The sequence below is a fragment of the Apodemus sylvaticus genome, chromosome 10 (assembly GCF_947179515.1).
Source record: "Apodemus sylvaticus chromosome 10, mApoSyl1.1, whole genome shotgun sequence".
In the NCBI taxonomy this organism is placed as follows: Eukaryota; Metazoa; Chordata; class Mammalia; order Rodentia; family Muridae; genus Apodemus; species Apodemus sylvaticus.
In genome coordinates this window covers 65201232-65217714 of record NC_067481.1, presented here as the reverse complement: position 1 = coordinate 65217714, position 16483 = coordinate 65201232, and the positions used below count along the sequence as shown (strand labels likewise).

At 51.3% G+C, this 16483-nt stretch overlaps 1 protein-coding gene across 1 annotated transcript; it reads right to left on the bottom strand.

Moving 5' to 3' along the window:
* Positions 1-7541: 7541 nt before the first annotated feature.
* Positions 7542-16180, bottom strand: Gjc2 (gap junction protein gamma 2). Its single transcript, XM_052194138.1, has 2 exons — positions 16102-16180; positions 7542-9624 (listed from the first exon to the last, which is right to left on the bottom strand). The coding sequence occupies exon 2, from the start codon at positions 9603-9605 to the stop codon at positions 8280-8282; it is 1326 nt and encodes a 441-aa protein (XP_052050098.1). The 5' UTR covers positions 9606-9624; positions 16102-16180; the 3' UTR covers positions 7542-8279.
* Positions 16181-16483: the final 303 nt, after the last annotated feature.

The window sequence follows — 16483 nt, the reverse complement described above, 5'->3', positions numbered from 1 at the left end:
GGAAGACAGAGAAAGAAAGAAAGAGAAAGAAAGAAAGAAAGGAAAGAAAGAAAGGAAGGAAGGAAGGAAGAAAGAAAGAAAGAAAGAAAGAAAGAAAGAAAGAAAGAAAGAAAGAAAGAAAGAAAGAAAGAAAGAAAGAAAGAAAGAAAGAAAGAAAAAGAAAATGCCTCCATCATAAGCCCTGGCTTCAGGCAAGCCTGTATGACATTTTCTTAATTAGTGATTGATGGAGGAGGGCCAGGCCCATTGGGCGGGGCCATCTCTGGGCTGGTGGTCCTGGATTCTATAAGAAAGCAGGCTGAACAAGCCATCCTGCAGAGCAAGCCAGTAAGCAGCACCCCTCCCCTCTATGGCCTCTGCCTCAGCTCCTGGCCCGTGTCTGAGTTCCCCCTGACTTCCTGAATGATGGATGATGATGTGGAAGTGTAAGCCCAATAACCTCTTTCCTCCGCAGCTTGTTTTTTGGTCATAATATTTTGTCATAGCAACAGAAACCCTGATAGAAATAGAAAGTCAGTAGGTAAGCAACACATCCCTACAGCTGGTTGGAGAACAGAGTCATGCCTTTGGTGTTTAAATGAAGGTCACAGAAACAGAAAGCCCAGAGTCTCAGGAGAAACATATTTATTAGGCTTTTGGCCAGAATCCAGACAGATAAACAGAAGGAAAGGGAGAAAGCATGCTTAGTGCTGGGCCCCAACCTAAGTTCAAAATGTTAACAGCTCAGGCCTGACTTCAAAGGAGACTTGATTCCAGGCTTTTGGATCCCAGTGCTGTGGGATTCTGAGCAAAGAAACAGGATACCAAGACTTTTCAAAAGTAGTATTTGATTATTTTGATCCAGCAGTTTCAATGAAACTCTTGGGTTTGGGGTTTTTGTTTTGTTTTGTTAGTGACAGGAGAACTTTTTATATGGCTTTTGCTTCTTTGTCTTCCATATATGGAAACATAATTTTTTTGGCTATTTTAAAACCTTAAGGTGGGTTTTTAAAGATGGCTTAGATATGGAGGAAAGGAAGGTCACTCAAATGCAACAAGGTCTCACAGAAGCTTGGCAAAAAAATAAGCCACACGGTGGCCTTCCTGCCTTTCATTCAAGGTCTCTAGAGCTGCTGAGAATATGGGGTAAAGAGATGTAGTCACATTTGTCTATATACAAGAGCATTGCTCGCCCCGGGGCTGCTTTCTGTGTTTCTTTTCCTCAGAGGCTCCTACTGTTAAGTCTTAAACCTGGGACAAGTGACTAACTGAGGCGCTCGCTGACATCAAAGCAGACATGGCCACCAGGTTTTCTTTGCATTCCTCAGTCCCTAGCTGTTACAAGGAATGGCTGGCTGCCCTTCCCCCAAAGGCCCTTCCCAATACAATCCAGCCATTTTGTTTACTGGACCTTTGACCTTTTTGGTCTCTTGGTCTGGCTCTCCATCTCCCCTGCCCTCCCTCCTCACATTGGCCTGCTCACTCTGGACTCTCCCAGATGCCTTGCTTCGTCTTTATATACAATAAACCTTCTCTCCCACCGTACCTAGAAGCAGTCGTGCCCCCTTCCTTTTTTTCTTTCTTTCTTTTCTTTTATTTTCTTTCATCCAGCTAATGCCGAAACCCAAACCAATCATGGCCTTTTCTTTTTAATTTCCTTTTTTTCATTCACCTACCACTCCAGGGCAAAGGATTGCACCAGAGCTACACAGTGAGAAATAGAGACATTTTTTGCATCTCTTTTTTTTAAAGATTTATTTGTTTATTATATGTAAGTACACCATAGCTGTCTTCAGACACACCAGAAGAGGGGCTAGATCTCATTACAGATGGTTGTGAGCCACCATGTGGTTGCTGGGGTTTGAACTCAGGACCTTCGGGAGAGCAGTCAGTGTTCTTAACCGCTGAGCCATCTCACCAGCCCCTATGCATCTCTTTTTAAATTGATTATTTTGTTTCTATGTTTACACACCATGTCCATGCCTAGTGCCTATTGAAAATGGAGTTGGCTCTCCTATGATTGGCATTAATGGATAGTTGTGAGCCCCACATAGGTGCTAGGAACTCTGCTCATATCCATTGCAAGAGTAACAGATGCTCTTAGCTTCTTAGTCAATTCTCCTCTTTCTAGGAACAGTTTATTAAGAAAAGGCAAGGAAGTAGTAGTGGTATACACCTTTGATCAGTGCTCAGAAGGCAGAGGCAAAGACGGGGATCACTGTGATTTTGAAGTCAGCCTGATCTACTAAATAGCAAGTTCCAGGCAGGCCAAGGCTATAGAGTAAGACTCTTGTCTTTAAATAAAATGAATAAATAAATAAATAAATAAATAAATAAATAAATAAGTTAGGCAGTGGTGGTACATGCCTTTAATCACAGCACTTGAGAGGCAGAAGCAGGTGAATCTCTGTGAGTTCAAGGCTAGCCTGCTCTAGAGAAGGTGTTCCAGGATAGCCAGGGCTACATGGAAACCCTGCCTCAAAAACAGCAGTAAGTTAAAAATAATAAATAAATAAATATGGATCTATGGTGCTATGTCAGCAATTTCTGTACTATCAGCAGACTCCATTTAAGATAAATGTCAATTTATTGGAGAGTAATGTGTTTTACTCACTGCACTCTGCAAAACTTGGTTATCCTGTATCAACTTGGATTAACATCAGAGGAGTGGTAGTTCACTTCAAGCCTCTGGACACCAAGGGCACTTAGGCTGCTAGTCCAGATGGCTGACTGTATGTCCCCCATCTCCACACTGACATCTTAACCTGCAGCAACTGTGATCATATGGTGACACACATCTGATCATTTCTGTTTGCCAACTGCCCACAGGCCCCGCTTCTTATCCACCCAGCTCTGCCAATTCTATTGTTGCTGATGGCGATCTTTCCGACTGAACCATGGGAACATCAGCTGCTCAGGTGTCTCCTGGGGACAAGGACAGGTCTCACTCTTCTCTCCTATTGTTGTGGCAAGCCTAGGCATGACTCTGAATCCTCCTAGGAGCTGTTGTATTGTCTCCTTGTGACTGAACTCAAGGGGATGGATGTGCTGGGAACTGCAGTACATGGAGTTGTAGGCACTGCCTATAGATGCTTCTCCATAGAGAAATAGCTCTGATCCCTGGTCAGAAGCTGCACCCTGAACAAGTGGCCTTCCTACCAGAAGGAGCCACTTCCCCTGCTGTGGGTCACCTAGCTTCAGGGTGGCCCCAACAATCTTCTATAGAAACCTGCTCGAGTCCATCCCACGATGTCCGCTCTGGTTATGTAACCTGTTTCTCTTAAGTATTCCACTCCTCACACAACACATCAAAGACTTGAAAAGGTCCTCGTTTATAGAGCCCCAGGCAGGTGTGACTGTCATATAGATAACAAAGGAAAAGCAATTTTTTTGGAACAGCTTTCACTATGTAACTCTGGGTAGCCTGAAACTCCATATGTAGAACAGGCTTGCCCCAAAATAACAGAGATCTGCCTGAGATTAAAGGCATGTACCATCATGTCCAGCCTAGAGAAAGTACTACCTATGGTAGTTGCCGGGGTGATGTTAAGGAAGCTGCTAATGAGGCTGGAAAGATGCCTCTGTGATTTAGAGCACTGGCTGCATAATCACGAGGACCGGAATTCCGATTCCGAGCATCCATTTAATAAGCCAGGCATCCTGCAAACACCTGTGACTCCAGCTTGACGGGATCTGACACCCTTGTCTGGACTCCAAATGCACACATATACATGCATGAGGACTCACCCATGCATGTGCACACACAAACACACGTGTGTGTTTACACATACACATGTACACACAACTCTTTTTTTTAAGCAGTTACTAAGACCATAATGATAGGTGCAGTGGCAGTTATAGGTACCAGAACCACAGCAGTAAGGCCTCGCCATCAAGCCTAACTGCCTAGGCAGGGTTCTTTCTAAAGCTTGAATTTACAAGGCTGGGCACAGTCAGAGACTACAGTTTGGCCAAGCAGAGAATCTTCATGTAGCTCACTGCCAAATCCCTAAATCTAGGCCATCAGCGCAGACGTTATTGAGTAAAACAAGTGATCCCAGGCAGATCTCTACCAACAGGCTTGAATAAGCAGGACGATGTACCTGCCTCTAGTCCCAGCGCTTGGGAGGCACAATCGGAAGGATCCAGCGTTCAAAGGCGTCCTCATTAATGTAGCAAGTTCAAAGCCAATCTATGCTTCAAAGCCCAAAAGGAAAGGAGGGGCAGGGCTGAACATGTATCCCCTGGCCAAGATCAGGGCTCAGGCCCTACACTTGAACTTCAAGGCCTTCCTGTCTACCTCAAAATCCTGTAAGGCCATGGATCCCTGGTGGCCCTGGCCTGTGTTGGGACAACCACCTGAACATCAACCATTACCTTAACTACCATGAGTAATATTTTCTGATGGAGGTCCAGGCAGGTCTCCCATTAACGGACTCCAACTCTCAGTTCCCCCCAGGCTGCAAACTTCCTGATTTACCCACCCTGCAACTGGGCAAATGCACCTCTTGGCATCAGAAGAATTGTTTGTTGACATCCTGACCTCCATGAACTCAGAATGTGTTTGCATTTGGAGACAGAGCCTCAAAAGAAATTATAAAGGAACTGGGTGTTATAATATACACTGGGAGACTGCGGCTCAGGCTGTCCTCAGTCTCCTGAACCTCATGCCTCAAAGTGAAACCCTGTCTCAAAAAGTTTTTTTCCACCAAGGTAAATGAGATTGCCAGGGAAGCCCTAATCCAGGCCCTGTGAGGTCACAGTGGAAAAATGGCATCCATAAGGCAAGACAAGGGATGTCAGCGTGCACAGCACTCAGGTCTTCAGCTTGTAGTCCCATTCCTCAGGTAGACCCCAACTCTATGAACAAGGTGCCCATTACGAGGCAATCATAATGGGAGGCCAAGCAACCTCACCTACCTGCAAAATAGAACTTTGTGTGGCAGCTGCTATTAGCCAGGTGTGTCCAGAGAAATGGAATTCCCAGAAGCTGTGGTTAAGGGCTGAATACTGTATTCTCTACCTAGCTGATTAACAAGAGATTTTTCCCCAACAGAAGTTATTCTGCCTCCAGACTCTCCAACGTGGGATCTCTGTGTGTCTTCCAGTATTATGGGAACCTTTGAATGTGATAACGCCCACTTCTTAACTCAGGTGGGCCTAACCCAGGGAACTGAAGCCCCAGAAATTTGAAAGCCACCTAAGTCACTCTGAGCTAGTGGCTCCCAGGTTCATTGTCTCAAAACTGGTCACAAACCCAGGAGGTAGTGGTACATGTCTTTAATCCCAGCAATAGGGAGGCAGAGGCAGGCAGATCTCTGAGACTGAGGACAGCCTGATCTACAGAGTGAGTTCCAGGGAGGCCAGGGCTACACAGAGAAACTCTGTCTCAAAAAACAAAACAAAAACTGATCACACACACACACACACACACGATCTCAAGGACAACAGAAGAGCAAGGAAAGCTTTATTGAGGTAGAGAAGCAGTTCCCTACAAGGAAGGGAACTGGAAACAGTTGCCTGCTGACCTACCTGGACTTGGCACGGCCATTTTTATGCCCAGAACTTGAGGCTGGTTGGCTCAGGCCTGTATGGAAACTAGGGCTTGAATTGAGAGGTGTCTGGGTAGCTGAAGTGAACAGATGCTTCAGACTTTGGGCGGGAGATAGGATAGAGAAGTGGCAGCTCAGGAAAAGCCCACCAGGAAGTTTCAAGGGAAGGAAGAACAAGAAGGAGAGCCAGGTAATCAGCCATCATCTTCCAGAGGCAGAGCCTTTGAAAACACACTGCTCCTGAGCTACACCTGCAGGCAGTAAAGTGTTCCAGACACACTGTGCGCACAAGGCCCTGTCCAGTATTCATGTGAAAGAGGGGGGCTTTGAACTACATTTTCAGCTTGTAACCCATTTCAGGTTTTTTCCCTCCTCTGGAGCCAGCTTCTGTATTCACTATCCATTTGCTGCTGAAAAACCTGCTACTTTGCAGATGTCTTCTCCTTATAAGACAAGCGCAAGGCCTCTGCCTAGAGCCGACTGAGAAATGGGCTCCCCCTGTCTGTAAACAATTTTCTTCGCAGGGACCTCTTGTCCTCCTCTAAGAAGGAGACTACCTCATTCTGATCTTGCTCACTAGGCTGCACTGTGAGGCCTGGAGGCCTGGCCAGCTGTGACGCGGGAATTTATGATCGCTCACATCACTTCAAATGCAGAGAACCTGAAGGCTCCAGCAGTACAAAACAATGAATCCTTAGAGACAAATAGTGTTACAAGCTGTAGACACCCACCCAGTTCTCAGGACTCGGTACAGTTGCCAGTGTCAGTTAAGGATAACTGATTAAATTTAATGTCCTGGATGTGTCTAGGAGCATTTCTGAGATAAATAGCATTTTTGAATCAGTAGGCCAGGGAAAGCTTTGTCCAATCAGGTGAGGGGTGGCCTAACTAGAACCAACAGGTAGAGGGAGGGAGGGTTAGAGCTGCATTGAGCACACTTGACTCTATGCCCTGCCCCCCAGCACAGAGTCCCTGCCCCAATCTATGATGGGCACATCAAATGGGCACAGCTCCAAACTCAACCGGCTTGTAACAGGGATGCTTTCTCTGCAGAGATGCTACCGGCTGAACCCCACTGGGGGAGACATTGCTATGCATGGCTTGGATTTACCCCCCCTTTCCTGAGTCTCCATTCCCAGCAGGGCCTTCTGTGGTTTCCTAGGGATGAAGCTCACTCAGTGGGGGGGGAAGGCTCACCTGGAGGTGAGAGGTTCAGCTGAAGCTAGGTGTAGCTTCCTGAAATGACTCTCCTGGACGTCAGGTACACCTGGGGCTAAGGCTCAACTGAGAACTAGGGTCACAAGAGGGTGGGGTTCACCTAAAGGCAGGGTTCAGTGGGGCTGGGGCCCAGCTGGAGTAAGGGTCCCTTGAGACCTAGGACCAGGTATATGGGCTCCAGAAGGAGAGGGACTCAGCCTGCTCTAACTACAGCCATGCTAAGGCTAGACTTAGGCTGAGTTGAGCCTGGCTCAGGGACTCCAGGAAGGGCAGTGCTGCCCCGGCCCTCATGGGAGGTGGCTGGTCACCTGGAGTCTGCACTGGGATGGCTCCTGGCTAGGCACGCCTTGGGTTTTCCTACCCTCTGCTCTCCCCCATCTCTTCAAAGTCGTCAGCACTACACACCTCCAGCCCAAGATGAACTGCCACTGTCCCCTGAGCTGCAGGCTGACCTTGTGCCTGACTGTTCTTTGTTTCTGACATCTGTGCGCTCCACCAAGCCCTACCACCCAACCCTGGCATGCTGCCTGGCACCAAGTGGCACCATCATAGGTCTGATGACCTCCCGGGTTTGATCTCCAGCTTCATTCCCCAGCCTGTCCCTGAGGAGGGGGGGTCTCCTCTCCCAGCTTCCTGGCAATTAAGCTGTCTCTCCCAATGAACCACTGTGGACACGTTTCTGAATGCTCAGACACAGACAGACCCACAACATATGGTTACATACACACACTGGTGCACACTGACCAGTGTGCAATGTGGGCGTAGACACATAAGCACACTTACACACTTGAGTGTAAACAAAAAGTTAGTTTTATTTTACTTCCTTTGTTCTGGAAGTTGGCTTTAAAACAGGGAGAAGGGCACAGAAGAAGGGGACAGGCTTCCCAGAGCTCTAATTTGCCAAAGCCACAGCCCTGGACCACAGCCTTATGCATCTAAGGAGCAAGGCACTACAGAACTTCCAATATGTCCCCTAAGAAGCCCTCATGTCAAGCGATCTCAGCTCAGAGAGAGGAGCTGTTCTTGGTCCAGGTCTCACTCAGTGGGGAGCCACGGGCTGGGAGGTCTCGGAAGTGAGGTCTGCTGTCCCTGACCTGGGAGTTCTCTGGCTCTGTAAGGGCAGAGGGTGGCGCTGCAGAGGAACCCAACTGCTGCTGCAGTGAGGATAAGCACAGTCCCCAAAAGGTTCGTGGCGGACTCCCCCAATCCCAAGGGGAAGCTGCGAGCAAGCCTAGAAGGAAGGACTGGCAGAGCTAGCAGAGGGGTCATCCCTTCTTAGCATAGCCTGGAGAGACAGCGAATTCCTGGGACACAGCTCTGCCCCCACCCCACCCTCAGGGGTCACATGTAAGACCCTGGTCACTCCCCTTCCTATCCCGCAGGGAGGTACCTGAGCCAGCGCCTCCTAATGGGCTTCAGCTCCCTCTTTTAAAGACCCTTAACGAGGTCTGCCAGAGACCACTGGTTGAGGGCAGAAAGATTTCCACTGAACCCTCACGCCAGGCCCTCCCTGAGCTCTCCGCAGTGCCCTCAGATCCACACGGTGGCCTTGCCGTCTCTGCTACCTGTACTACTGCCCTTCTCAGAGCCAGCCCTGGGCTTAGTGGCCAGCTGTTCCTGAGCTCCCGGCCGGCCCTGCTCCCCAACGGTGCCCCCCGACGTGGCACTGCCGGTTCCGGAAGCTGGGCCGCCCGCCCTGGGTGCCCCACGAGAGGTTACATTGAGCCCCGCACACGGTGGACTGTCGCGGTCCACGGAAACCGCCGCCACCGCCGCCCCATCGCGCAGAGCCTGCAGCGCCAGGTTCGCCAAGTTCTGGTCGTGCGCTCGCGCGCGCTCAGCCGCACGCACCACCAGGCTGTAGTCGGGAGGACAAGCCAGGCCGGCGGCCGCGGCCGGGAAAGCGCAGGGCGGTGGGCGCGGCGTGGGGCCAGGACCCGCCGCTGAGGTTCCCCGCCGGCCGCGCACAGCATCCTGCGCACTGCCGAGACCCAAATGCGCCATCTCACAGAGGTTGAGCAACAGACATAGGCAGCTAACCACATACATGACCAGCAAGAAGACCGTCTTCTCGGTTGGCCGCGACACAAAGCAGTCCACTACGTGCGGGCAAGGCTGGCGGCTGCAGGCGAAGAAGGGTGGCACCTCGAAGCCGTACAGTAGGTACTGGCCCACCAGAAAGGCCACCTCGAAGGCCGCCCTAACCACCAGCTGAGCCACGTACACGCGCATCAGGCCCTCCCTCTGGATGCGCCGCCGCCCATCGTGCTGCCCAGCTGGGCCAGGAGTGACCACCGTCTTGCTGTCACCTCCGCCCCCCTTGCCAGTCACATCTTCCGCTCGTTCCTCCTCCGTGTCTTCTCCGGGGCCCTCGGGCGCCCCCGGCTCCTCGTCCTCATCCTCCTCCAGCGCCAGCATGGGCTCTGCCTCGCCCAGGTCGGTGGTGTCAGGCCAGCCAGCTGGCGGCGGTGGCAGCTGCGCCCTGGGCAAGCGGCGGGGACCAGTGCGACGTCGGAGAGCGCGTCTGCGCTCCTGCTCCGAGGCGCGAGCCAAGCGGTGGACTGCATAGCCCAGGTACATGACAGAAGGCGTGGAGATGACCACTATCTGGAAGACCCAGAAGCGCACATGAGACAGGGGCGCAAAGGCGTCGTAGCAGACGTTGTCACAACCGGGTTGCCGCGTGTTGCAGGTGAACTTGGATTGCTCATCTGAATAGATGGACTCACCACCGACAGCTGTCAGCACAATGCGGAAGACCACCAGCACGGTGAGCCAAACTTTGCCCACGAAGGTGGAATGATTATGGATCTCCTCCAGCAGCCGCGTCAGGAAGCTCCAGCTCATGTTGGTCATGGGAGCGAGCAGGTGGGACCTACAGGCATGCATGCAGGTGGTCAGCGGCGGGGGTGGGGGGGTGGGGGAGGAGAGTAGGAACTGCTGAGCCCAGAGTTGTGGTACCTGCAGGCTTGTCCAGCAGTTGTCTACTTAAACACCCCAGATGACCTCGATCGAGCTCACTACCTTACAGAGGTCTCCGTCATCGGCATTCACACCCTATGTGCTAAATATGAGGACCGAGCATCTTCCATTCCCTCCTGCCCTTCCTGTCTTCTCTCTCCCAAAAAATCTCCAAGAAAGCTTCAACTTGTAGGAAGTGCAACTTTGTCTCAGGCCCCTAAAGCCATAAAGCCCATGTGTTGCCTTTATTGGCAGAGGAGGAAAACGGGACAGCACCAGACTGGCTAGGTCCCAATCGGATGCCATCCTCCTAGAGCTTACCCCGAGCCTGCCAGCCACTCAGGCCTTCCCAACCTCTGTTGCATCCCAGCCTTTGTGGTCAGAAGCCATAGTCCTGAGGCTCCATCATCCCCCAACCCCAACCCTTTGGCCCCCAGGCCTCTCCAATGTTTTAGCTTCCAATCCTCCAGCAGTCGGCCTTTTTCCTTCCACAGTCCGCACAGCAGCTCTGGGAGTCCCTTCCATCAATGACCCTCCCCAAGCCCTTCACTGGTTCTGCTGCCCTTAGCCTATCTGCTACCCCTCCCACCGCTCACAGGCCATCCAGGGCTCATGTGGCCTCAGGTCCTAGTCCCCAGGACTGTCCCAGGACCTGTCCAGGCGAGGCTACAAACTGATACACAGCAACGCCTGGGTACCTGTGAGCCTCAGAGATGGTAACATCCAGACCAACTCAACTCAGTCTGGAAGACATGTGTCAGAGGAAGGCTCTGTGGTTCCCTCATGCACCCCCTTCCCTCCTCACAGCTACCACAGAATTAGTACCTGCTCCTGGGAAAGTTTGGGGCAGAAGTCCCCCAAGCATTCAACACTGACACTTCTGGCTCCCTCCCCCGGCAGGGCCTTGGAGGTAGCAGCAGCAGGTATGGCCCAGCATCAGGACTGGAGGCTCCAGAGCTCTTTATGTAGCTAGGGCCTCTCCCCTCAGGGCAGGAAGAGGGGGCAGCCAGCAGAATAACAGGGTTCCTGAGGAAATAGCCCGACATCCTCACATCTGTGCACCCCCTCTTGGGACTGCATGTGTGCAATCAGAGACACACACCCTCATGTGAATACATGCATGCACATACAAGTGTGTATGTGTGCCTGAGTTATAGATGCAAACTTTACATGCACATACACACACACAGCTACCCTCATGCACATAAGTACACATCCACAAACACTGCACACTCATATGCATGTATATGCTCAGACACAAATGTATGCTCAAGAATGTATACATTCATAAATACACGTGCACACATATGCTAACACCCACATATTTATATACACCAACATTCATATACATTTATTCACACACTCAACCATACATGTAAAGACTCAAGACTTAGCCAGGCAGTGGTAATGCACACCTTTAATTCCAGCACTTGGGAGGCAGAAGCAGGTGGATTTCTGAGTTTGGGGCCAGCCTGGTCTACAAAGTGAGTTCCAGGACAGCCAGGGCTACACAGAGAAACCCTGTCTCAAAAAAAAATACCAAAAAAAAAAAAAAAAAAAAAAAGACTCAAGACTCACATAGTCAAATGCTCACAAATGCTCATTCATAAAGAAGAGTGAGCTGAGGCACACATGAGATGCACACATGAGATGCACACATGAGATGCACACATGAGAGCACGTGCACACGCCCACAGTAAAAAGAAACATACAAGCATCCACAGACAGACACGTCCTCGGGGTCCAACCCTCCTACCTCGCTGCCTCAGGCATGGGCATACAATGTGGCTACCTGGTGCCCTCTCAAGAGTAAGTTCAACTCTCTTACCTCAGCTTTAGTCAGCCCCCACCCGAAAAGTTCAATCACAGGAGCCCAAGGCTTATCAGCGCAGACCCAGGAGGGTCTGGAACCAGGAGTTCCTGGGTAGACCTGCCTAGGAGTGTGTAGTATTTAACAACTGGATTTCTGAAAAAGCCTTGCTTGACAGCTCGCCACTTCTTTGGCATACCTACTCCTGTCATAGTAGCTGATCAGCACTGGAGTCAAGATGTATACAGGCAACAATGGAGACACTGTCGCTTAAGCGGTGGGCTGACTCTGTCCGGGGGTAGAAGGACCTGTCACTCAAAGCATGCATGCAGTCACAGCTATTCACTCTTAAGAATGGTACGAAGATGTGCTATGGTTGTAGAGCTGACCTGGAAGAACCACGACCTTAGGCTCCGGCCATGTACGAGGGACTTCCAGATAAACCTCTAGCCTGTAACTCTTTCCTGCCTAGCCTGGGCACAGGCACACCAGCAGGTATCTCAGACCCATATGCCAATCTCCTCTTCAAAGGGGCCTGTCCTCTCTCAGACTACTTTGCCCATGTTGCTGTCTCCTGAACATCTTAGTCCACCGGCAAACCCTGAGCCCACCTACACTTGCCATCTGCACCACTTGGGACCAGGTCGTCACTTGCTTCTGGATCCTAGCTGTTTCACTCTCTGTAAACCTGGCTCATGCCCACTGGGGTACCTTAGAATGCACATGCAGATCACCCTCGTTGCCCTCCAATGAATTGGGTTTTTTTTTCTTTCTTTCCTCCCCCCCCTCATCCCCCCCCCCCCAGACAGGCTTTCTCTGTATAGTCCTGGCTATCCTGGAACTCACTCTGTGGACGAGGCTGGCCTCAAACTCAGAAATCCTCCTGCCTCTGCCTCCAAAGTGCTGGTCAATGACTGTTTTTAAAGACAAGGTTTTGTGTAGGCGGGTGGACTTCAGACTCAGGTATCAGTTTCTAAGATATGCTTGACCTCGGCGTCATCCTCCCTCTGCCTGCCGAGGGCTAGGGGTTTCAGGCATTGTCCACGCTCAGCTCCTCCAGTGACTTCTGAGTAAGGCACATATCAGGGTCTCATCTGGTCACTGCCACAAGTGCCCTGCCCATCCTCAGTTGGCTCCTGCTACATTCTCTGCTGCGCTGGATCTCCACCTGCTGCCTTTCACTGACTGCATAAACACAAGCAAAGTCACCTGGCCATACAAGTTTTACACACACACACACACACACACACACACACACACGGGGACGGGCAGAGAGAGAAATTTGCACCTATGTATACTCAACACTCTAGTCTGCCTATCAGATGCTTCCTAGTCACTATAAGGGTTAATTTTCTGACACCAGTGTGTGCTGGGGACTTTGGAATGCACTTGTGTTTAGTGTGGTAGAGGTAGGCTCTCACAGAAGTCACTTACAGATACACCATGGAAACCTGTGGTGTGCATATATTCTCTGGCATATTCTATGTCCTCTGAAAGGCCCTGGCCGTAGAAACATGTGAGAAGTGAGAGCATTTCTGACATGGGTATGTTCACGCTGCCTGTAATTCTAGTGCTTGGGACACAGAGGTAGGGAGACCAGAGTTTCAAGGTCATCCTCTGCTACATGGTGAGTCTGATGTCAGCTGGGGCTACACTGAAACCCATTCTCAAACCTCTCTCACAAAATAAAGACTCTACCTAGGTCTGGAGCTTTGGTTTCCAACTTCTCTTTCAATAAGAGGAACTGGGAATGACGGGGGGTGCGGGGCAGTGACTGATCAGATGGCTAAGTAGGGAAACAAGACTGTGGAGCATGCTCAAAGAGGAAGAACATGCTTACACACACACACACACACACACACACACACACACACACTGATATGGGGATTGGGCACACTGACACTGCAACAATATAACCAATAGATTAAAGAAGGTAGAAATACAGATTGCAGCTTTGGTTACAGATTTTCCAGATAAGAACAACTGCACCCATGAATAGCCAGGCTGAGGACTGGAGAACATCCTGTTTCTGTGATGGCAGAGACACTGCCAACCACTCTGAGATGGCACACATAGGAAAAGGGAGCACACGCCCACTCCAGCGGCTACATGTGAGTGGCCACATCTTGTCAGAGGACAGCATGAGATGGGGACTTGCGCCTTTGCAGTGACCCTGATTGTGACTCGGCATCACGGCTGTTAAGTCCTGTTGATGTTATCTACGAAGACAGGCCATAACCCCAACAAAGCAAGAGAAAACACAGGCCAGTTCCCAAGAGGGCACCCTGAAAAGTACCTGGATAGTATTAAGCAGCCATGGGCAGCTAAGAAAAAGGAGACTGTCTTCTAAGAAGCGCTACGGTGTCAGGAGGAGCCGAGGGAATGTCACACACAGACAGTGGGTGGCTCTCAGCTAACAGGCAGCACTAGAGTTTAGCATGGTGATGTGCTTCGTGCCAATATGGCATGGAATATGAGGTCCTCTGGGATCTTTTCTGTCCTATTATCTCCTGTCGTAAATTTAAACATGTTGAAGATATAGGACTCTACCACAGAGGTGTGGCACCATTTTTAGCATTTACAGCTAAATTGAAAGGGTTCTTCACTCAAGGAACTTCTACCCTAAAGCAGCTTCTATATCTTGGTCCAGAATTAGGCTCTGTGGTGGTGCTCATGTTTGGCCAGTGGTGCCTCCCCACCCCACCCCCAACACACACATAATACATAGCTCACTCAGCCTCTGCCTCCCTTAGAAAGCCTGTCCAGGTATGGAAGGGGCATCCTCTACTGTAACCAGTCCTCTCACACATCCAGCCCTAGGCCCTGAACTGACCAGAAGTAGTTAGCATGGTACTGGGTGTATGGCCCAGTGTGCCAGCAAACACACTGCCAGCCACTTGTTATGTGTGTTGGGGGAGGGGAAACCCGAGGGTCCTCATTTGTCCCCCAGAGTTAGCAGATGCTGGTGAGGGGTATAGTGAGAGCTATCTGTGGCTAGCCAGCACTAGGACTTGACATGCCAGGTCTCAAGCCCTGGGTACTCAGTAGAAACTACCCACCTCCCTCCTTGACCTGTGTACCCGTGGGGCCTTCCTCACTGCCACCCAAGTCACATTCCTGGGAGTTTAAGAAGGCAGAACTAGATGAAATCAGACTGTGGAGACCAGAAAAAAGAGACGGGCTAACCTATGCTTGGTGTAAGAGTCACAACCCTAAGTCTAGACAATTAGGCTGAGCAGCCTTCAGCTGAACTGCATTCCAGAGACAGAGGCACCAGCCTGGGTAGGCACCACATACCTTCCATGCCTCCCTTTGGCATTGCCCAGAGTACACATGTGTACCTAATTCCTTGTAGAAAGCCCATACTCACCCTGATTCTTGTCTTCTCAGTCCTCCTGTCAGCCCCTCCACAGTCCCCTAACCATTTCTAGAAATCACTTCCCAGCTGGGTCAATGGACACTGTCTCATACAAAACCAAGTGCAGGCCCTCCTAAGCAGATGTTCTCCATCCTCCTCCTCCTCCTCCTCCTCCTTGGACTCTGTGTCTCCCCTTTTGGCTACCCACCCTCATATCTTCCTCTCTGCAGACCCTACACACAGCAGGTAGGTGGGAAGGAAGACTTAGAATGAACTGCTGTGGCATCCTGAAGACTTCTGTGCTGGCTACAGGGCTGCACTAATACAGCAGTAGTTGTGTAGGTCCAGCTGCTGAGAGGGTCTGCTTGGTAGCAGGCAAGTGGATAATGAAGTTTGTTCAGTTTGAGTAGACTGGGCCTGGTGCCCATACTGATCCCTGGGACACACGACAACTGGCTGGGGTGGACTGGCCCATCTATGACAGCCTGAAGGGCCTCAGCTGCCGGGGGAGGTACCGAAAGCAGCCCGGGCTCACCGGTTTGTTCCCATCTCTCCACCATGGGTCTAGTTACCCAGAAAGAGCCGCAAAGCCAGCTAGACCCAAGCTAAAGGACACCCTGAGGGTCCCTTAATACAGCAAGACAAGATCTGGCCAGAGCCCCAGCAAGTCTTCCAGGACAGCATCTGGCACCACCTGTGGCACACCCCACAGAGCCTGAGAAGGGACACAGGAGCCTGGGAAACTCCGCCTTAGCAGTCGAGAGTACAGACCAGTCAAGGTCCTGCCAGTCTGCAACCCCAGCAGTACCCTCCCTACCTTCTCCAGGCTGGAAATGCAAACCTTCGGCTGAGCCTCTCCACCTGCCGGCTGGATGCTGGTTCTCCCTACGGGCATACTGTGGGGCTAGGGCCACCTCTCGCCACCAAGCACAATGGGGGATGGAGGAGGGGCCCTCAAGGGCTCCATTGTTCCCCCTAGGGTCTGAATCCATGATTGTCCCTGGGGGTGGAGCAGCAGGGATCTAGACAGGCCTGCTGGCCTCCCCAGCCTCCACTTGAGGTCCAGGCAGTTCTGGCTCACCCTTCTAGAGAAACATCTGCAGTTTTGGAGGCAGCCCAGGACTCCCCAGTCTCCCTGGCGACTTCTGCCTGGGTACCTGCCTGCCCTCTTCACACCCACATCCAGTTAATCCCCCCAAGTTCTGTCCCAGGAGCAGCCTCACCTGGAGATGCACAAGGCAGAGCTGTGGCTGACCACCGGGTGGGGGTAGCTGACAACAACCACTGCCCTCCCTGCTGGGATTGCTTTCTTGGGCGGAGCCAGGCAGCCTGGGCCGAGAGCCCAGAGGAAGAGGGGAGGACAGCAGGACCAAGACACTCAGAATGTCTCATCTTGGGCAGGAGGGGAGGGACATCTCCCTCAGGAATGCTGCACCCCTGCTATAACCTCTAGAGCTCGAAACTTGGGACCTCTACCAAAGCCCCAGGGCTCAGCCCCTCTACCAGGCCTAACAGGGTTCACTGGCCCTTCCTTGGGTTAGCTGGCTATACACAAGGACAAGAGCACACAGCACCCACAGGTCCAGGGTCAGCATTATGACCTTA

Excerpts from the sequence above, each read along its gene's own strand:
- Gjc2 (XM_052194138.1), bottom strand. The coding sequence starts at position 9,605 with ATGACCAACATGAGCTGGAGCTTCCTGACGCGGCTGCTGGAGGAGATC.